This window comes from Mastomys coucha, unplaced genomic scaffold (assembly GCF_008632895.1).
Source record: "Mastomys coucha isolate ucsf_1 unplaced genomic scaffold, UCSF_Mcou_1 pScaffold23, whole genome shotgun sequence".
Taxonomy (NCBI): Eukaryota; Metazoa; Chordata; class Mammalia; order Rodentia; family Muridae; genus Mastomys; species Mastomys coucha.
The window spans coordinates 25,431,738-25,454,439 of record NW_022196906.1 but is presented as its reverse complement, the minus strand read 5'-3'; the positions used below and the strand labels follow the sequence as shown (position 1 = coordinate 25,454,439).

Below are 22,702 nucleotides of genomic sequence, written 5' to 3'. Positions count from 1 at the left end.
GGGAAGAGCACCGACTGCTCTTCGGAAGGTCATGAGTTCAAATCCCAGCAACCACATGGTGGCTCACAACCACCCATAATGAGATCTGACGCCCTCGTCTGATGCATCTGAAGACAGCTACAGTGTACTTACATATAATAAATAAATAAATCTTTAAAAAAAAGAAAAGAAACATAACCCCAAACCTCAGCTGGCAAATGTTGAAATACAAGAGAACATCATAAAGGCTGCTCTGCCTTTGAAGGGTCAGGGTGGGGTACTAACCTGATAAATCTCCAAACCAGGAGTCAAAGCTATTTATATATGATGGGCAACATCTCACACCATCAGTCATTGGCTTTAGCTTTCGGACACCATTTAGAGTCAGGTTCACCTACCTGCTTGATGATGTTCTGTCCTGTGACATTCTGAATGACGGCTGTTGTGGAGGCACTTGGAGCAGAGTTCCCAGGAGAACTAATGGCTGTCTTGCTTACGGGGCTGACTGCAGCAGGAAGATTCGTCACTGTAAGTCCTGTCTGCCCAGGTCCAGGCCGTTGCACAGAGGCCGCCGCAGTTTGCCCCTTGACTGGAACTGTTGCCATAACTGCCTAGTTCAGGATGCAAAGTCAAGAGACCAATTAGATACCAAAATGCTTTCAGTCAAGCAAGCAGGGGCCTTACATGAATTGACACTGCATTTCCTATATTTGTACAATGTTTGCAATGTTTTACATTTAACATCCTATTTCATTTCCTTGTACTGAAAACAAATGTGATTCTTCGGTTTTACATATAGGGAAGGAAAATAAGACAAAGACAGGACTCTATCCTGAGACACAAAGGTATGGCTACAGCACAGTGGGAACTTAGAAGCACAACCTTTGAAATCTCATTCCATTCCTGCAGAGCCTTTGTCCAAGAGTTAAGGTCATTTCCAACATGTAAAACAGAGTACCTAAAAGTACTTTCCCAGCTTTGAACATTTTCCCTGAAGCTCTGACCATTAAATAAGTTATTTCAATGAGCTTCATGGTCAACAGCAATAGGTGACTTCCAGGTCTTCAGTCTCTGCTTGTTTTGACTCATCAGCCTACCTCTAGGTCCACATGGACCTATATCCCAATGACATGCAACATCCATTTACCTGGGGTACTACTTTGGTTTGGGTAGCAGTGACTGGCACACGAATCTGTGGTCCTGCAGGCATCTGTGGTAACGGCTGTGCTGGCCCTACTGACTGTTGGGAAACAGCAGGAAGGCTAGGCTGGGCTACCACCCGAACCTGGGGTAGTCCTGCTGAGCTGGAATGGCTGACCACCCGAGCGGTGGCCTGAGAACTGGGTGGAGTCTGGATGGAAGCTGGGGAAAGCATCGTTCCTAGCTGTGGCATTGTTGGTGAGGACACCAGAAGAACACTGAAAAAAAATCAGTAGGAGAAAACCAAAAACTCAGGATGTAAATACAAAAAGACTTGGAGGGAAAGAACAAAAGAAGAAACAAAGGTGCTTACCCTGAACTAGACTTGGCTGGCTCAGAGACAGTGGTAGAGCTACTTCTGTTCACTGCTGACACAGGCGGAGGAGAGATGGGGGTGGGCAATGCTGGCGTGGTGGGGGTTACGGGTGTAACTGGGGTAGGTGGCATACTGGAGTCACTGAGGCTCATCTGGCTCTGCTCAGAAGGACCACTAAGGCCCTTCATGGAGCCTTCCTTATTACTGGACTTCTAGAGAAGGAAAAAAAAATCTACCTCAGGCATCATGAAAGAAGGCTCCTGAGGCACTGGGTCAGGTGAAAGCCAAGTATCTATGCTGAGCTGCCTCATGACAAAACCTCTAAAGGAAATGCTCTTATGAGGTAACTTACCACCTTGGATGGCGGCTTGGGTTTTTGTTGAAGAGCTTTTCTGGCTTTAGCTGCTGCTGCTTGAGCTTGATGAATCCGTTCTATAAACAAGGATGTTCATAAACTTTAGGAAATTTGACTTTGGCATGCTAAATCAGAAGGTCTTTGTTAAAAACCAAGGCCTCTCCAAGCAGAAGCTATAATACCACTCACTTCTCAGGAGACTGAGGTAGAAAAACAGTACGGTCAAGGCCAGCCTGCTTATACTATATCTCAAATCAAATCAAAACGAAACAAAAAGTTAGTCGTGATTTGCACAACTTTAAACCCAGAACTGGGGTGACAAAAGTAGATCATCTCAAGTTCAGAGCCAGTGTGGCTCACATACAAGTTCCACACATAGCCTAGCTGGCTAAACAGCAAGGTTCTTTCTCAAAAACAAAGTAAGATAATCCAGGCCTTATAGGGGAGACAGGTTTCTTGTTCCATAACCCTATCCTAACTGAATGCCAACAAATAGAATAGATACAGAACGGAAAGGCAGGTGCCCGCCATCTAGTCAGCATACTGAAGGCCTCATACCAAACTCTTCCTCACTCCGGTCCCGATGCAGGTAGATCCACAGCTTCCGACCGATGTCATATTTAACACAAGGGTCCTTCTCATAATGCAATCGATCCAGTGCACCACTCACTACTGTGTTCACCTAAGAACAGAGCAAAGGGAGGTATGGGACAACTCCAAACAGTAGCTGTTAAAGTCAAAGAATAAACAGACTGGATCTCAACCTAGCTCTGTCCTCCTAATTAATCACTTTGAAAAGAATGGTGCACAGCTAAGATACTACCTGATCTTCACTGTAAGGATCCTGTGAACTAATTAACTATAGAACCCTTCCCTTTGTTACAGAATAAGGAGGGCTAGAGAGATGAACTAGCAGTTAAGAGTACTTGTTGCTCTTCCAGAGACCAGTGCTTGGGTCCCAGGACCCATATCAGATGGCTCAACCCCTGATAACTCAACCTCCAGGAGATCCCATGCCTTCTTCTGGGCTCCATGGGCACCTACACTCATATGGCATACATTAATATAGGCACAGGTACACACAAAATTTTTAAAAAGTTGAATCTTAAAAAAAAAAAAAAAAAAGACATCTTGCTCTTGCCTTCTTGCTCCCCACTCTGTCCCCCCCTCTCTCTGCATGCTATGGCTGGCCTCTATTCCCTTATTCCTCCCCCTCTCTGCCTTTCTGTCTCTACTACCCTCTTAAGTCCCCTCCCCATGCCCTGAATAAACTCTATCCTATTTAAAAACAAAAACAAAAAGTCAGTTGTGAATCACCATGTGGACACTGGAAACCAAACCTGAGTCTTCTGAAAGAACAGTATTCTTCTTAGCCACTGAGCCATTTCTCTACCCACCTGGTTGGAGCATTTTTAATGGATTTTATTTTATTATTCTTATTGTGTGCATGATGTTCAGTATAGGCATACATTTGCAAGAGTGCATGTATGGAAGTCAGAAGGTCACAGGTGGTTCTCACTATTACTGTACTGGCTGGTTTTGTGTGTCAACCTGACACAAGCTAGACTCATCCGAGAGGAAGGAGCCTTGCTTGAGAAAAATGGTTCCATGAGATCTAGCTGTAAGGCATTTTCTCAATTAGTGATCAACAGGAGAGGGCTCAGCACATTGTGGGTTCTGTAAGAAAGTAGGCTGAGCAAGCCAGGGGAAGCAAACCAGTAAAAGCACCCCTCCATTGCTTCTGCATCAGCTCCCACCTCCAGGTTCCAGCCCGTTTGAGTTTCTGTCCTGACTTCCTTTGGTGATGAACAACGATGTGAAAGTATAAGCTGAATAAACCCTTTCCTCCCCAACTTGCTTTTTGGTCATGGTGATTCATCACAGCAATTGAACCCCTGACTAAGACAATTATCATCTACCTTGTTTCTGAGGCAGAGTCTCTCTTGCTGTTACTGCCTCACTGTGTATTCCAGGCTAGCTAGACCACAGGTTCTAGGTAATTCTCCCGAAGCACTGGGATTAAAGATTTGCCACCTCATCCAGCATCATATGTAGACTCTTACCCACTGAGCTTTCAGGAGTCTATGCTGTCCAGGCTTCAAGTTCACAATCCTCCTACTTCAGCCTCCCAAGGTAGCTGGTATTATAGGTACATGCCATCATGCCTAGCTAGTTTTTATTCATTTGATTTGGGGGGATGGGTGCGGTTTGAGACAAAGTTTCTCCATGTAGCTCTGGGTATCCTGGCCTCAAACTCAACTTGCCTTTGCCTCCCAGGTGCTGGGACTAAAAACATGCACCACCACACCTGACTTACTCATTTTTTTTTTTAATTTTTATTTTTAAGGATTTTATGGTAGGGAAACACATATAGCTCATTGGTAATGCATGTTCCTGATATGTCCAAGACCCTGGGTTCAACCCTCAGTTGCACAAGGAAAAAAAGGTGTTAACTTATGTTTCCTAATAGTTATTCTCAAATACATTCTGAAATGTAGCCAAGAAAGGCTATTTCTCTAACTCACCTGAGTGCTGGTGACGTCTGGAGCAAGAAACTGAGAGTCCTTGAGCAGTTCACAGATCTCTGCCCGAGTGCCTTCTCCATTAGGCAGCCGAGCTGCAGCATCCCGAACTGACAGTAGAAAAATGCAAAATACAGGAGTCAAGCAAAGCTTCCAATGAATCACAAAATCTCCTGACCTGTTCTGGTGGGGTTGAGCTCCCTAGGATTATGGTTCCTGAGCCTCACCTGACTGGTCAGGGGCACACTGCCCTCTACTGGCCATCAACACTGCACTGCACCTTCCTACACGTTTAACACACCTATGGCAAAAAAATAGGTCCGTGGATACCTTAGAATTGAATAGAGTGGTTCTCACCCCCAAACAGAACATCATACTCCCTTCTCCCAAGAAATGTTGTAGAAGAGAGTGTGAGAAGATTTTAAGAGACAGAGGTTAAGGAGAACTGAAAGGAAACAGTACCTTTTGGATGTGAGAGGGAGTTGTTCTCCTAACTCTCAAAAGCTGTGGTCACTACACAAGACCTGCACAAGATCTATCTAGTCACTACTCCAGCATGGATAGGAGGGATCTGAAAGGTTCAAGTTGCAAAGCTCCAGGAGTCATGGCAGCAAGTTGGAGATGTCAGTTTTGTTTTGAGAGTAGACTATCCATGCTACAGTGGACAGTCCTATACCCACACCACACCCAGATGCATGCAGGTGACACTAATTGGACTTAGTGGGATACACACAAACATATATAACATCCATTTTTAGTGAAAAAGCTGGGAGAGTATCTGGGAGGAGGGACCAGTGGACAGTGGAGGAGGGAGTTAAGGGTAGACTAGACCAAAAAAAGGGAAAAAAATGCATTCATGTATACAGGGAAGATGAAAGATGACCCAGTAGTTCTATAAACTTGGTAAGAAAAGTAAATTAGCACTTCTTTCAATTATCAACAAACATAAACTACATACTGCTCTCACTGTGCTATTACAACAGAAATCAAATACTTTTCATGTTACTAGTGTAACATACAAAATCACTTACACTGACCCCCATTAAAAGTTACAGAAATTAGAACACCTGCTACTGGGAAACATAGTTTTGCATTTAAATGTTTTAACAACTTAATTACTGAAACATGATTGTCCTTTTCTGTAACTCTACGTATTCTAAGAATTAAAATGCAAGGGGCTGGAGAGCTGGCTCAGCAGTTAAGAGCACTGACTGCTCTTCCAAGGGCCTGAGTTCAATACCCAGCAACTACATGGTGGCTCATAATCAGGTGTAATGGAATCTGATGCCCTCTTCTGGTGTGTCTGAAGACAGCTACAGTGTACTCATATATGTAAAATAAAAAATTCTTTGCCCCCCCCAAGGAATTTAAATGCAAGTGGGCTGTGGTGGTGTACACCTTTAATCCTAGCACTCAGGAGGTAGATACAGGCAGATCTCTGAGTTCAAGACCAGCCTGGTCTACAGATCGAGTTCCAGGACAGTCAAGGCTGCACAGAGAAACCCTATCTAGGGGTTGGGGGTGGGGATGTGGGTGGGGGGATTCAAATGCATAATTTTAATTCTGGGAAGGAGTCCATAGGTCTCACTACCAAAGGACTCATGATACAAAGAATTCCTTGTTCTTTCATTTTCTGAGACAATGTCATTGTATGTCTTCAAATTCACTGTGTATCCTAGGCAGCCCTCAAATTTACAACAGTCGTCTAGCCTCAGCATCCTAAGAACTGGGGTCACAGGTAGGTGTCACTGCTCTCAGGAAAAAACATCCTTTGAGAAAGCAAAATCCTATACTTGATGTAACTACTAGCTTGTGAGCAGTTCATCAAAATGAAGATGACTCTAAAAAGAAGCAGTGACTCTTGGCATTAATCTACCAGGGTAGAATCCACCCTGTCATCTCTCGGCTTTGAAAATTTCTAAGACTGATCTTCTATCCTAACAACAGATGGAGTGAGCAAGGAGGTGGGGTTTTGTACAGGAAGTATCGATTTAATGTGAGGAAAGCTTTGGGTACAAATAAGAAAGTCCTAGTAATAAATACATGCTACATACCAAGAGACAGAATGGTGACATAGGCAGGCCGGTCAGAGCGCAGCAGTGAATGCTCACGAGCCTTGTTGAGGGAGGTCTCCTTGTCAAACACGCCCTTCACTGGCCCCACCACAGACTCAAAGCCATGCATGCGAAAGGTGAATGCCTTATGGGGTTGGCTATACCTGTAACGCTCCTACCAAAAAAAAAAAGCAAAAAATTGCTACCTCAGAATTAGTGGCATTCTCCCTAGAACTCCCTTAGGTGGAGCAAATGAGATGTCAATACAAGGGGGAGATGAGCAACCCCACAAAAAGAAAGATTAGTCCTTCCTCACAGATGGTCACTCAAAAAATAGCAAGAAAGTAAAATTCATTTTGCTACCTGGAAGACAGTCAAAAGTTTTCTTACCCTTTCACCAAACTATTTCTACCCCAACAAAGAGCCTCGACCAATGAGCTATCTGGGCTGAAGGTTCTGAACATCCAAGCAGCTAAGATCAAGGAAAGCCAGGCTCAGTGTATCTGTGTTTACAATTTCTAAGAGGTCTTACCTGCTCTTGGAAAACCCGTTTCTCCTCTCCTGTGCTAGGTCGAACCACATAGTCAGTTCTTCTGGAACATAAAGAATTCTGTATCATCTCTGAGAGCAAGAAGGACCACTAGCCCTTTCTCGGCACCTACAACCATTCCTTTGGCAGTGTGGCAGAATGTCCTTTCATAAGTATGAAACTCCTGTTCAGTCTCTTCTCCAGATCCTACCATAGAAGCCCTACTGACCTCCCACATTACCCTATTCTTAGGATCCACAAGTGTTTGGAATAAACAGAGAGAGGGTGGCATCTTCACCTGCTGTTTTTCAGTACTGTTGAAAGTTAGCTCAATTTAATAACAAAAAAGGCACTCTTGTGGGGAACAAAGCACTTCAAGTCATGAGTGAGTTTTCTGCCTTCCAAAAAACCCAGAATTTGAATTCTAAACGCCCATTATATGTGTAGAGAGTGTGTGTGTGGAGGGGGGGGAAGGAGTTACACTAAGGCTGGGCCTCTGCACTGTGATGTGACCAGGTAGGAACAGGGAAATGAGATGACTTCGAATGAAGAACACAGCACTAAAGTCAAGGATATGAACAGCAGGGACTTCTTACAGGCAAACCATCTGTCTTTAGAGACCACTGCAGTCAGGAGCCATTCTTACCAAGAGCACATGTGCCCTCCACAAGTATGTTAAGGCATATGAGTCAGTAGACTGCTGGGTCTCAAAGCTCCATTACAGCTCTAACACACGGAAGCATGTCAGAAGATCCAGAGCAATGTTATGACACGGCTTCACTGAAAACCACCCACAAGAACAATATACTCACACTCGAGGGATAGGTGTCATGGCATCTGAGCTATCTTCATTTTCCTGCTGAAGAAAGGGAAAGCATTACCAGGGCTAGAGAATTTTCACTAACTTAAGGGCTCTAAAAACCCAAGGAATGAGAAAGTAAGAGGCATACCTTACAGAAGGCCTGGTCTTTGGTTTCTAGCCACAGGTGGAAAAGAGCGGCTAATTCCTTCTCATTATCTTGAGACTGACCTATGGGGTGAAGGTCACACAAAAAGAAAGAAATGTAAAGGGTAACTCAGAATCCTGCCTTCTCTTCAACCTATTCCAGAAAGAACATGTCCAAACCTGTCACTGGCCCTTCCTACACACTCACACCACTTGCCTCACTGCCTGGGTAAGCTCCAGGACATCACTTTTTCAGATCTTTCATTCAGCAAGTATTTATAGAATAGCCACTGTGCAGCAGGCATGTGCATCAAGCAGGGACCATGACATGAATTCACTTTCTGTCCTCAGAGAGGTCACATCAAGTGAGTAATGAGGTCATATAAACAAGTCTAGAAGAGGTAATGCTATAATGGATGCTACAAAGGTTTACACCAAGCCAGGCAATGGTGGTGCATGCCTTTAATTCCAGCACTTGGGAGGCAGAGGCAGGCGATTTCTGAGTTTGAGGCCAGCCTGGTCTGCAGAGTGAGTTCCAGGACAGCCAGGGCTATACAGAGAAACCCTGTCTCAAAAAACCAAAAAAAAAGTTTACACCAGGGAAGGTGAGAAAACTGTAGATGAGAAAATTCACTCCTCACACTGGCACAGCAGTAAAAAGACCTGAAGTAAGAAGCCTAAGTCTGTGACTTGCCTAGAAGAAACTACTTCCTCTGTGGCCTCTTCCTGAGTCACTTTGCTCAGATTCCTCCCGGGGTATCTGCTCATGATGGTATCCACGTCTCTTACACAGGCTAGAACCACCATGGGATCAGGACCACATAAGCAGCAGCCTATGTCAGAAAGGCCAGCTCTGCCCTTAACACAAAATCAAAAACTACCTCAGTGATCTGTACTCTGGCCTTTGCAGTACACCCAACTATCAGGCACTGGGTGAGTGCCAGAGAAACAAGTGAAAGGCAGACAGAGGACACCACAGTGAGTACAAGATGAAGAGCCAGCAGAGCCATGGCCACCAGGCCCTCACGAGTCACCCATGTTCACACACATCGTCTCCCTGCTCTCCACCCTCCTCACTCGAAGCAGATGTTGAGCCCACTGCTGTGGAGCTACTGTCTCCCTTCCCCCTACTGTGACAAGAGATGCAGCTCCTCCTCAGAAATGCTATGACACATTTCCCTGCTTGCCTGCATCTCTAACCACTCCTTTCTATGACAATTTTCCCATTATCAAATCTCATTTAAAGAGCGAGAGAGCGAGAGAGAGAGTGAGTGAGAGAAGAGAGAGAGAGAAAGAGAGAGAGAGAGAGAGAAAGAGAGAGAGAAAACAAAACAAACCTCTTCAAGGCCTAAACTACTTACCAAGCAATTTCCACTGCTGGGTTTTCTCTTTGAATTCAACAAATGGAGAGAAACTGGAAGGAACCGCTGAAAGAAAGAGATCCATGAACAAGCATAACCCTCACCCTAATACAGACACAGCCCTAAGCTCTGGGAGAGCTCAAGTTGTTTTTGTTGCTGATGCTTTATTTATATATTTATGTATTTATGTATTATGTATTTATTTATTTTGGTGTGTCAGGAAAGACACCTAGGATGTGTCTGATGCAAATGCATTATTAGACAAATTTAATGCAAGAATTTAGACAAAAGAGGAAAAACATGATAAAATTTCAGACAAGACCCACCTCGGCTTTCTCCAGCAAGATACTGCAGAGCAGGCAACACCAACTCAGCCCAGTTGGGGGCAGCAGAGAACCAGCTGTTGAGGGAGCTGGCCGGGGAAGACTGCCAGTCCAAAACTCGATCCTCCAGCTGAGGGAGAGGAAAAGATGGACGTTTCTCTTTTAACCAGCAATTCCAAGATGTGAAAGCAGGGCATGTATATTCACTTTGCCAAATTCCTAAATTAGCTGCAGTGCCCTACAAGGAACCCACCTGAGTTCTACTTCCCACAAGTGCTGTTTGTTTTGTCAAGGGGACACAAGCTAAGTCATCTGGGAAGAAAGAAAGCCTTTCTTGAGAGACTGCCTCCATCTGATTTCTGTGGGCAAGTGTGTGAGGCATTTTCTTGATTAGTAATTGCTATGGGAGGTCCCAGCCCACCCCTGGTCAGGTGGTCTGGGGGATCTAGAGAGCAAGATAAGCAATCCATGGAGAACAAGCCAGTAAGCAGCACCTCTGCATGTTCCTACCTGGATGTCCCTTCCGGGTGGAATGTAAGCTGAAATAAACCCTTTCCTCCCCAAGGTGCTTTTTCTACAATCAGCAGAACCAGAAGCTAGAGACCACTCAAGAGCATGGCAACTGCAAAACTTTAACAGCATTTCTAAAACTCTTACCATAGGAAGGCTAGCCTGACTTTCCAGCAGCAAGATCTCTAACAGAAGAGAGAAAAAACTGGAAGATATTTCATTGATTCCAAGGCAAGGCTTGATGTCTTCCAGGGGTCTAACAAGGAAGGAAGAAAATGTAAGCACTTGATGTCTGGGCCCCACACAGTAGAAGGCAAGAGCCAATTCCTCCAAGCAGTCTTCTGACTTCCACATATATAACAAACACACATGCGCACACACACACACACACCCCAAAGTTTTGTTTTGATTTTTTAATGTAGGAACAATCAAAATGACAAAGAACACATGCCAGATTCAGGTTGCCTGAGCCTCCTTGTAAGCACAAGAGCTCAAGAGCTTAAAAAAAGAGAACATGAACCGGGCAATGGTGGCACACGTCTTTAATCCCAGCACTTGGGAGGCAGAGGCAGGCGGATTTCTGAGTTCAAGGCCTGTCTGGTCTACAGAGTGAGTTCCAGGACAGCCAGGGCTACACAGAGAAACCCTATCTCGGAAAAAAAGAAGAAGAAAAGAGAACATGGTTCATATTCCCAGCAAGATCTCAGAGCTCAGCACATATAGTCAATTCACGTAAATCACAAGACTGGGCTCAGTCCATGCTTAACTCCCTCCCCACACCCAGTGCAGCCGGTTATATCTGCCTCACTCACTCTTCCTTGATAGACGATATTGCCAGGGGAGAGGGGGCCTGTGAGAGAGTTGGAACCCCTTCAGTATTGCTTAGGGGCTCAGCCAGATCCTCTGCTTCCGACTTAATCAACTTTATTTTCTTCTTTTTCTTCTCCTCCTTTTCCTTCACCTTTTTTTTAAGAACAGCCAAATCATACAAGGCTGGGAATGGGGAAAACACACACATATACAAGTCACAGAACTGCATCATGAAGTGAGAGGTCTTAGCTGCATACCCTTCCCTAAAGCCTGTATAAAGACTCAGTAGTAAGATACTTAGTTTTTTTGAAAACCAAACTCAGTGGGTGACTTCTAATTTAACATCTAATAATATGCTGTGCTGATCTAGTTTGATTTCATTTTATTCAAGTGTCCATGTGTACAGTACATGTGCATCTCTATGCACATTCGTGTGTGGTGTGTGTGTGCATGTGGAGACCAGATAGTGACATAAAGCATCTTTCTCAATCATTCTCTCCTGAAGCATTGTTTCTCAGATCTAGCTAGAGGTTCTATCATGACCTCCAGAGCACTGGGATTAGAGAGGGCTTTGACACCCAGCTTTTACATGGGTGTTGGGAACACAAACTCTAATCTTCACCCTTGCACAGCAAACACTGTATCCATTGAGCCCTCTCCCCTGGGCCCTGCTGTGCTAATTTTAAATTCAGAAGGCAATTACAAAACAAAGGTGGTCAGCATTAAGGAGGCTATGGCTTCATTTATCACATAGACAACATGCCATACAATTTAACATCAGAAGTCAGGTATCTCAGAGGAGACCCACAGTCTTTTACCTGCTAGGGAGCCCTTCCTGCCGGCATTTACTCGAGTCATGATGTCACTGAGGGTCAGGTCCCCCGTCAAAAGGTCTGGGTGATCCTAGATATGACATCAAAGATCTGGTTATAAAGGTATAAAAAAGAACCCAAAATAGATGATGTCTGTGCCAATTTACCTAATAAACACAGTTTGTTAGTGATACCTGAGGGAATCATGTTAAATTAAAATATACAAAAATACCAACTACTTACTGCTCTTCACAGTGATGAAAAACCTGGCTGCCCTTCCTGCTGTAGGGTAGCTGCAGTTCATAAAGCCCTTCTGCATTCTTATTTCACATGCTCATACAATAGTCTTAATACTACTACAGTTTACAAGTCTGAAAATAGAGTTCTTAGGACATAGGAGAAGACAGAACTCAATTTTCACCCCTGCTCTTCCTACATCACCTCTCTCAGATGGCTGTCTGTCCTCTGCACTGTGGTTCTCCACCTTGATGCACCGTCATATGAAAGTGGTAATGGAGGCCACACAAAATGGATTAACACGAAGCTTAATTCTTGGCTCTACCACTTATGGCTGCAGGACCAAGGATAAACTCAGCCTCTGGGAATGGAGGGGAGGCCATGATTCTCACATACCAGTGTAACCACAAGTCTGAATGAAGCACACCCTGTCAACCATGCCTTGTAAAGCCAAAGCACTTGACTGGCTTCTCATACTTCTGATGCTAAGTAGCCTTTCTTGTAGCTCCTGTCTTTGACAATAAAAAAACAAAAACAAAAACAAAACCCAACAACAACAACAACAAAACAAAACCCAGGTAGTGACTAACTGTCTCAGGACAAATCAGAGGCATTGCACTGAAAATTACAAATGGCCACTCCCACCACAATCTTACTGGTTGATGTTTCCGCTTCTCATGGTGCTTCTTTAACATTAACTTCAGGTCACTGTCCCCCAGTTCTATTTTATCTGAAAGTAAATGAACCAAACCACATGGACCAGGTCATTCACTATGATGGAGCTCTAACTTAAATCTGCCTAGTTGTTGCTCAGATATCGAAAGCACAGTAGGCCTCTGGTCCCACTGTGCTACTTCTGATTCTGTGTACTATAAGCAGGACAAGTCTTCCTAATGCCCAGGATCAGCATTCCACCCTTTTTTTATACATGAACCAATAAATGGCTTCAGTTTACTTAGATTCATAAGCACACCCAAGAGGCTAGGCATTCTCCTTTGGTTCCTATTCCAAATCCAAGTTCTTTTTTGTCCTTATAGCCTACTGAGCTGCTATGGGTCTGGCTACACATTCTACTGCTAGCTCAAGCATGATTTTGCTCTCTTTAACCAAAATAGCAACTGATCAGTTTCTGAGAATGATTTCAAAACAAAGGAAAGCAGGGACGCCTGCCCGGTGCCATAGTTCTCCACATCTCCCCCTCTAAGCAGCACTGCTGTTTGGTGTCAGGCAAGAATCCAGTCCCACCTCCCTAAGGAGCTCTCACTTTTCTACGCCATGATGTCTTGGAACTGCAGTAGAATCAGCTCAGTTCTCACCTGCAGTTTTCATATCCGTGGTGGAAAGTGTGGGCACCACCCTCAGGGGCACCGCAGGACTAGGAGAACGTGCTGGAGAGCTTGGAAGCCATGAGCTGAGATCTTCAAAAGAAAATTTTTCTTGTAAATCCAACGTGGCTGTGGACTCCAATAGGGGAGATTGGGTAAGTGGCCATTTGGGTTCAACAGGGCTAAGCCAACAACATGGAGGCCAGGGTTCCACATTCCTTTCTGACCCTTCCCCAGATGAGCTGGAGCACACATTTAAACGGCTCTTCCAGGAGAGAGACTTCAACAGAGTGATGGGGTCGCATTGCAGCAGGCCAACAGTCACTACTACTCTCCTGTAAGGGGAAAAGCAGTTCTCTCAAGTGGCACAATGGGACCAGAGGCCTACTGTGCCAAGACCCTGTCCTGCAGGGATCTGTCCAAAACGTTCTATCTAACCTCAGTGCCACATAGCACAAGAATGAAAAGGGCATGAAGTCACTAAACACTATCTCAATAACTCAACCACCAGCTGGTAAGCCCCATTCTCCATACCCCCAAACAAGACAGAGGATCCCTGTACTGGGAAATACATGGCTACCACTGGCTCCAAAACCCTAGACTCCCAGAAATACCCAAGGACACTCACCCTCCTCATCAGAGGACAGGGCAGTGTCGCCACACTCCTCCTTCACTTCCCTCAAGACTTTCAAGTAACGCTGCTGAGTCCGCCACTCCCGCTCTTCAGGGCTTCGGGATGGTGAATGGTGCTTGTGTCGAAAGGGAAGAGCAGGGCCACTCCTACGAGCCATCTCCAAGAGATCCTTTGAGACCAAATGAGGTGCCAGGTTATCATCAAATCTTGCTCTTTGGACAGTCTGTAAGTCCATTTTTACTCTCTTCAATGTTAAAAAAGCCCGATCCCCCCCCAAATGACATAGAAATATACAGATACATGATTATATACAATAAAAAGTGCCTAAAGTTTGATCATTCATGATATAAAAAACAAAACAAAATCTGAAATTTCTTGAGTACCAACACAACATCACAAAGTAAGAAATCCTGCACTGTATCATGTGTCACAGACTGAAGCCCAAACACAACATATACATACTAAAAATATGGTATACAATTACCTTCAGGCTCCATGAGTTGTATATTAAACCTAATTTTGTTTACAACTGTGTCTTACCCCCCCAAAAATACACAAGTATTCCAAAAATCTGAAAAAATTCTGAAATTCAAAACACTTCCAGGGGCTGGAGAGATGACTCAGAGGTTAAGAGCACTGACTGTTCTCTAGAGGTCCTGAGTTCAATTCCCAGCAACCCCATGGTGGCTCACAACCATCTGTAATGGGATCTGATGCCTGCCTTCTTCTGGTGTGTCTGAAGACAGCACCAATGTACTCACATATGTAAAATAGATAAATCTTAAAAAAAAAAAGAAAAAAAAACACTTCTGGTTGTAAGCATTTCAGGTAAGAAACACTTGATCTGAGTTACATGGTGAAAAACACCTCATTTTAGTATTAATGTGCTGCCGGGCAGTGGTGGCGCACACCTTTAATCCCAGCGCTTGGGAGGCAGAAGCAGGAGGATTTCTGAGTTCGAGGCCAGTCTGATCTACAGAGTGAGTTCCAGGACAGTCAGGGCTATACAGAGAAACCCTGTCTTGAGAAACGGGAAAAAAAAAGGTTTAATATTGACGTGCTTCACTAAGAATTAATACTTAAACTAAACATGTAGGTATTTGTATACAAAGTCTCAAAGAACAACTTAAAGAACTCATTAGAGGGCCACTGACTTAGAAGTGGACCAGTGGCTTAGAAGGCAGACACTTGCAGCCGAGCCTGGCAAACAGACTTTCTAGTACATTGTCCTCTGAGTACGTGCTCTGAGTGTGGCACACACATTCCTACACATAAGCACTCACTTGCAGTAACTTCTGCCCCAGAGAATTATCAAACTGGAAAGGACCCTGAGGCCACCAAATTCTATGATCTGCATATATGTGACAGAATCAGGTCGGTATGTACTTCACATTAATTCCAAAGCATCCTAGATATCCTTAAAACCCATGATGAGTCTGAAACCCTTTGCTTTGCTTTGTAAATACTGATTCTAGGAAGCACTTTGTTTTTCATATTTTAACATCTCTGAAATCTAAAAACCTGTTCATAAGAGGACAAGACAAAGCCCAACTTTTGTTAGTGGTTCTTTCAGTCTCTGTATCAGACCACGTGATGCCATGATGCTGGCCCACTCTGTACACCACACTGTATGCCTAGCTCCGAGAGTTACTTACACTCTGTACACCACCCTGTGTGCCTAGCTCCGAGCATTACTTACACTCTGTACAGCACACTGTGTGCCTAGCTCCGAGCATTACTTACACTCTGTACAGCACACTGTGTGCCTAGCTCCGAGCATTACTTACACTCTGTACACCACATTGTGTGCCTAGCTCCGAGCATTACTTACACTCTGTATACTAGCATTACTTACACTCTGTACACCACACTGTGTGCCTAGCTCCGAGCACTACTTACACTCTGTACACCACACTGTGTGCCTAGCTCCGAGCATTACTTACACTCTGTACACCACACTGTGTGCCTAGCTCCGAGCGTTACTTACACTCTGTATACTAGCATTACTTACACTCTGTACACCACACTGTGTGCCTAGCTCCGAGCACTACTTACACTCTGTACACCACACTGTGTGCCTAGCTCCGAGCATTACTTACACTCTGTATACCATGCTGTATATCTAGTTCCGAGCGTTACTTACACTCCTGGAAGCAAGAATCTGTTTTAGCAGCCGGTGGAAATACTGCTGTTGGGAGTTGAGATACCGCTTGTACTGTGACTTGAAGCAGAGCTGACGATACTTGACCACCTCAGGGTTAAAGTGTCCATCTTAAAAGAACAGAGGTACAACTGTATATGCATCAGTCCACACATATGTAATGAGTATATAAGCAATGTAGTTGTACCACAGAAATAAAATGTGACTATTTAGGAAATACACCCAAAGATAAGACCCAAGAAAGAGAGAGACCCAAAAATAACAGAACAGTAAAAATAAAACAAACAAACAAACAAACAAACAAAAAACCAATTAAGGTTATTCATAGTAACCACAGTAACACAATTATCTTCAGCAAAACTAGAACTGAAATACAGCATCAAGTCAGAGAAATACACAAAAATCTCCAGTTCCACCTCTGTATCTTGTTTGTGTACTTGTTTGTGAGGGATGTACAGCAGCACTACCCATTTCTATAAGGATCCTTATGTAACCTTCAAAATCCTGCCAGGGTCCCTACTCTGTTTTGCTTGAGGGAAGACAGTGTGTTGCCACCAGAGATCTGGGCCATAATCAAACAGATTGCTAACACCAAATGTGAACTTGTATGTAAACCAATAACCCATCAAGAAAGAAAAGCAGCTGTCTATGGTAGTGTGCCTGACACCCAGCCATCTGGAAGGTCAGCTATGGTAGTGTGCCTGACACCCAGCCATCTGGAAGGTCAGCTATGGTAGTGTGCCTGACACCCAGCCATCTGGAAGGTCATCTATGGTAGTGTGCCTGACATCCAGCCATCTGGAAGGTCAGCTATGGTAGTGTGCCTGACACCCAGCCATCTGGAAGGTCAGGCAGGATTATAAGCCCAGGTTAGGGCCACTCTAACCATGTGAGGACTGTCTCTTACAAAAATGAAGAGAGTCTGGGGCTGCAACTCAATAGTAGAATATTCACCTAACATGTACATGAGCCTTCAATACTAATTTAAAATCCTTAGAATAACAAGAGATTTGAAATGACAGGTATGTTCTCTCTCTGGTCTTTAGCCACAGTCACGTATTCCAGTTTAACAAGACTCAAGGAGCGAACACTGCCCCTTCAGACCAATCTGCCAAAACAAAGGCACCCAAGAACAATGGAGAAAGAGGCTTCTGGTCTTCTCCACAGGTCAGAGAACAAACTGTGATCTAAGAGTGACCTCCAATGCCTTGCAATGTCTGAAGTAAGAGCTGATTCAGGCAAAGATCACTGGTGGAGAGAGAACCCTAGATGAAATGAAAGCTTCTGAGAAATAAGTCTTGATCCCAAAGCACCACCAAACAAGTGACTAAAAGACCTGAAAGCTCCTCTGCACTCAAGAATGTAGCAAGGTACTGTGATCTGAGTACCAGCACAAGGAGACAGGTGGGTGATCACTGTGATTGTGAGGCCAGCATGGTCACAACTTTACCAAGTGAACACAGGTGGCCACCATTCCCAATGGTAGGAAACTGGTACCTTGTGCCTCTTGGGATGGTAGAGTGGGAAGGAAGATTTCCCACATAACATTGTTACCAAAAGCACTCGACACAAACCTAATATGGAAGCAGTAAGACAACAAATTCCCAGAAAGTAGAAGTGTACAACAAAAATCAGCTGTACAAACACAACAAAACCTGTCAGTGTCCAGAAAAGAAGCAAACAAAATCCTCCATACACAGAACGAACAGACACAAATAGACACAAATCAAAACATACTGCATGCTCCTTGAGTATGTTATAATTTTAAACAGCAACTTACAAAGACATTTCAGGAGCAGTTAAGAAAACAAATGTGGGGGCTGGAGAGATGGCTCAGTGGTTAAGATCACGGACTGTTCTTCCAGAGGTCCTGAGTTCAATTCCCAGCAACCACACAGTGGCTCACAACTATCTGTAATGGGATCTGATTCCCTCTTCTGAAATCATCTACTCATACACATAAAATAAATAAATAAATCTGTAAAAAAGAAAAAAAAAAAAAACACTGGCTGCTCTTCCAGAGGTCCTGAGTTCAATTCCCAGCAACCACATGATGGCTTACAACCATCTGTAATGGGATCTAATGGGACCTTCTGATGTTTCTGAAGACAGTGACAGACTACTTATACTAAATAAATAAATCTTTGAAAGAAAGAAAACAAATTCAAGGAGCATTCTCTGTTACTTGCTCAGTGTAAATTCTTTTACAGACAACTAACAGGGCTAGATTATGTGGGGGATGTCCTATGTGAAAAGATCTAAATGCTAAGGCAGGAGTGATGGCTTGTGTGTAGAACCCAGGCAAGCTAAAACAAAAAGACTATCATAAACTCAAGGCCAGCCAAGGCTACACAGTGAGACTCATCTTTAAAAGTGAAAGATGCACACAGTTGTAAGACGTCACGCTTATCTGCAGAAAAAAAGCAAACAAGCAGCTAGTATCTGTCTTTCTCTCTTTTAAAACTAGTCATAAAGATCTTTTGGGTGCTGGCAGCGCTTTATGGTTACACAGATGAGTTCTATTATGTACTTTCTATCGTAAATCAATACACTCTTATTTTTTAAAAATAGCATAGGCTGCAAATAAAAACAGAAAATCACTATCCTCAGATGCCACATCAGTCCATGAAAATAAAGACTATAAAAGCATGTGTACATTAAGTGAACACAAACAAAATACTGAACTACAGACCTCGGAAGAGCTTCTGGGCGATGTGCAGAGGGTTTCCGAAGCGGAAGTTCTCCCCACTGAATAGGGCGAGGATGAGCTCATTTTGCTGCTCTACACTATCTGTAGGAAACTGAGGCAGAAACTGCTGGAGATGTTCACGCTGAGAGTCACTTAGTACTTCTTGCCATGTGGAGAGGCTGACGACATCAAAGAATATCTCAGGCTGGGAGAATTTGAAGAAAAATCAAATTTAAAGAAATATTTAAGGTTTTGAATGTCAGTGCAGTCTATTTCACAGACCATAAAATTTACCATTTTATTGCTATTAGGTATACAGTTCAGAAGTTTTAAGTATGTTCACATTTCTTATGCAGCCATCACTATGATACTGAAGTTTTCAAACAGAATAAAATTCTAATGATTTTTGACTCAATTCTCAAAAATCAGAGATTAACTGGCTATGTATTCCCAGCATTTAGGAGGCAGAAGCTGGAGGACTATGAGTTCAAGTCTAACCTGGGCTGCTTGGCAAGGCCCTATTCAAAACAAAGTAAGAGCTTATTAAAGAGAGTACACAAATTACAATATAGCAGTACATGATAACCCAGGAGACGTGATCTCAAGAGAAAAGCTGTAAGGGAGCTATCTCTGCCAACCAGGGCATGACGGCAGCCATGTAAATTCAACTTAAAGCAAGCAGCAGAAGAAAAGTAACTGAGGCGGAGTGGATGTCTAAGAAAGGACTAAAAATAAAGCAGATGAACTTCAGCTTTTTAATTAATACACAGTTTAATTTATTTTGAGATTGTAGCTTTGTCTGTCTGGAACTCACTCTGTAGACCAGACAGCTTTGAACTCACAGAGATCAACCTGCCTCTGCCTCCCAAGTGCTGGAATTAAAGGTGTGCATGCACCGAGTCCAGCACAGACTTCATTTTTAACTCAGTAGCTATATCCCAGATGTCTATGTAGTGAATAATAAGATTAGCACATAATTACAAAGTAGTTTAAGAACTGTGAAAGTATACAGAAGTATATAGCTCAAAGAAGCCTACCCTAGATAATGTTAAGATAGTTAAACGGATCAGAAAGGGGAAACATGCTGGAAGAGTTAAACAAAATCATAGAAGCAAAAGAACTAACAGCAAAGAAGAGTGATTCCCAAGGGAGAATTGAAGGTAAGGCAGGCGAGGACACCTAAGAAACTTAAATGGTATTACTCTATACTACCCTCGGTGGTTAGCTACAGTTCTGGGGGAGGAGAAACCTATTGTTTTATGGTGGTCTTTTGTTTTTAAGATGGTCTTGAACTAAAGAGCTGAAGTGATCTTCCTGCCTTAGCCTCCAGAGTAGGTAAACACACTGGTGAATGCCATTCACACCTAGACATGAGTGTTTTATCATTGCTTAAATATACACACATATATAAATGTGCCAATACATAGGTATTTATTTATTTTACTCTTATCTGTGATTTGTTTTAATTAACAACTTCAGAAAGTGTTTCATTTGATCAAGGAAAGGGGGGTCTAGCAGTAGAAAGAAGGACATGTAAACCTGTTAGGTAATTATGACTTTACCCCAACAACATAATAGAGCCATGGAAATTTAAACAGGAAGCTACATGATAACTCAACCACAAAATACCCTTTCATGAATGTATCCCAATCACCTTAGACTCATTATCTAATATCTTTTCCTAAAATCTGGTTTTCCCATTCAATTTTAGTTATAGTATCTAACTTGTCTGGTATGAACTAGGTGCATAATAAAATAAGCACCTAATAATAGAACAGATCTCATAAAGAAACTTCCTTGAAAGAGTACACAAAGAAGATACAAATGAGGACTGGATATGAAGTTCAGTGAGCAGAACGATTGTTATCTGGGTTGTGGATGTAGCTTAGGTGACAGAATGTCTGTCTACCATGCAGAAAGTCATGGGTTCAATTCCCAGTACCACATAAACAAAGCATGGTGGTATATATCTATAATCCCAGCTTGGGAAGTAGAGGAAGAATGATCACAAATTCAAGGCTATCTTCAGCTACATAGTACATTCAAAGCCAACCTAGGCTATGAGACCCTATGGCAGAGAGAAAGAAGGGGGAGGGGGGAGAGAAGAGGAGGGAGAGCAAGCACATGTAAGCCCTCTCTTAATAGATGTTAGCTTCCTTACTAACGATGACTCCACATCTTACCTGTGAAAGTAATCAAAGGCATGCTGGCTGGGCAGTGGTGGCGCATGCCTTTAGTTCCAGCACTTGGGAGGCAGAGGCAGGCGGATTTCTGAGTTCAAGGCCAGCCTGGTCTACAGAGTGAGTTCCAGGACAGCCAGGGCTACACAGAGAAACCCTATCTCCGAAAAAAACAAAAAACAAAAAACAACAAAGGCATGCTGATGTTCTGTCCCAAGACACACACTACTCCTAACTAGAAGGTTACCATATGAACACAGACAAATCTGGCTTTGTTTAATGTTTCACAAAAGGAAAATCATTTAAGGGAAACACAATTCTGCTCTTAAAATATTCAACATTTTTTTTAATTAGTGAAAATTATCTTGTTATAATATGGTTTATTTATACCATGCTGGTATTACTCTGACTGATCAAACATGTAGAGTATATCTTATACTGTCTTCCTTCATCAGAATACTAACTACACGATGCTGTTAAACATAATAAGGTAACACTGCTGAAATGTAGAAAATAAAAGGGAGCAAGGAAGGCAGAGGGCAGAGGAAAGGGGGGTCAGAAGGTAGGGAATGAAACACTTGCAACAATGTTACTACTCACATCCTCCAGAAGGTCTTCAGGCAGACTAACCCTGGTACCACCCAGAAGGCAGTCCTCCATGATCCCTGTACTGTGACCATCTCCACAAGGACCAAGTTCTAGGGGATCTGTCAGCATGTGATCCAAGGAATCCATTGTTTCTTCTCCACAGGTATACTACATAAAAATATACCCTAAGACAGAAAAACAGAGATCAGGTGGATGCTAATATTCAATCTCAAGTCTTTTGTTTTTTAAAAGCAGGGGGCAGAGTCTCATTATACAGCCAAGGCTGGCCTCAAACATGGAACAATCCTCCTGTCTCAGCATTGCTAGAGTAGATTACAGAGTAAGAACCATGCCTGGTTCCAATCTCCTTTTACATCATGTCCTTTCTCTAACCATACAGCTATCCTTCCACCCTTCAACACTCCATTTCCATCAAAGTCCCAAGTCTTACCTAACCTAGTAAGACTTCTCAAAATGCCTCTACAACAACTTTGAAATTCTTAAGTTTCTTATACTTTCATTTTATATTAGAGTAAGACCCAGGAATTGAGAGGTAACCTGGCATGGTCAATCAAGTACAAAATCCCAGTACTTGGGAGGATAGGGCAGGAGGATCACAAGTTTCAGGCCAGCCTGGGGTATGATATGATATTTTTTTATTTTTTGTCTCAAAAAATAAATGACAGAGCATGGTCCACAACTATAAGTTCCAAGCTCAATAGTCTATTTGAACAATTATAAATCCACAGGCAGTATTGTTAAGAAACTTTAGTGGGTAAAAGTGTGTGCACACAAACCTAATGACCTGCGTTTGATCCCTAGACCCCACTGTAGAAGGAAAGACCCTCCATAGGAATGCTATGGATATTTGCACACATACACACACATGCTGATAGTATTTTTAATTTAAAATTGTTTCTAAAAAGCCATGAATTAGGCCGGGCGGTGGTGGTGCATGCCTTTAATCCCAGCACTTGGGAGGCAGAGGCAGGCGGATTTCTGAGTTCAAGGCCAGCCTGGTCTACAGAGTGAGTTCCAGGACAGCCAAGACTACACAGAGAAACCCTGTCTCGAAAAAACAAAAAGCAAAACAAAACAACAACAAGCCATGAATTAGGCCGGGCGGTGGTGGTGCATGCCTTTAATCCCAGCACTTGGGAGGCAGAGGCAG

General features: G+C 43.3%; 1 protein-coding gene across 1 annotated transcript in view; it reads right to left on the bottom strand.

Moving 5' to 3' along the window:
* Positions 1-22,702, bottom strand: part of Nfrkb (nuclear factor related to kappaB binding protein) — a gene marked incomplete at its 3' end in the record, with an annotated part of 30,772 nt that overhangs the window by 5,998 nt on the left and 2,072 nt on the right. Inside the window, exons 2-23 of the mRNA XM_031344371.1 lie at positions 21,544-21,716; positions 18,767-18,968; positions 16,057-16,184; positions 13,908-14,082; positions 13,271-13,408; positions 12,611-12,684; positions 11,724-11,808; positions 10,908-11,088; positions 10,243-10,351; positions 9,589-9,715; positions 9,263-9,328; positions 7,906-7,985; positions 7,768-7,814; positions 6,959-7,019; positions 6,591-6,601; positions 4,600-4,673; positions 4,376-4,482; positions 2,409-2,532; positions 1,848-1,927; positions 1,493-1,707; positions 1,127-1,397; positions 378-590 (exon numbers count right to left, since the gene is read on the bottom strand). Of these exons, the coding sequence (XP_031200231.1) occupies positions 378-590; positions 1,127-1,397; positions 1,493-1,707; positions 1,848-1,927; positions 2,409-2,532; positions 4,376-4,482; positions 4,600-4,673; positions 6,591-6,601; positions 6,959-7,019; positions 7,768-7,814; positions 7,906-7,985; positions 9,263-9,328; positions 9,589-9,715; positions 10,243-10,351; positions 10,908-11,088; positions 11,724-11,808; positions 12,611-12,684; positions 13,271-13,408; positions 13,908-14,082; positions 16,057-16,184; positions 18,767-18,968; positions 21,544-21,678 (2,703 nt within the window). The remainder of the gene's footprint in view (positions 1-377; positions 591-1,126; positions 1,398-1,492; positions 1,708-1,847; positions 1,928-2,408; positions 2,533-4,375; positions 4,483-4,599; positions 4,674-6,590; positions 6,602-6,958; positions 7,020-7,767; positions 7,815-7,905; positions 7,986-9,262; positions 9,329-9,588; positions 9,716-10,242; positions 10,352-10,907; positions 11,089-11,723; positions 11,809-12,610; positions 12,685-13,270; positions 13,409-13,907; positions 14,083-16,056; positions 16,185-18,766; positions 18,969-21,543; positions 21,717-22,702) is intronic.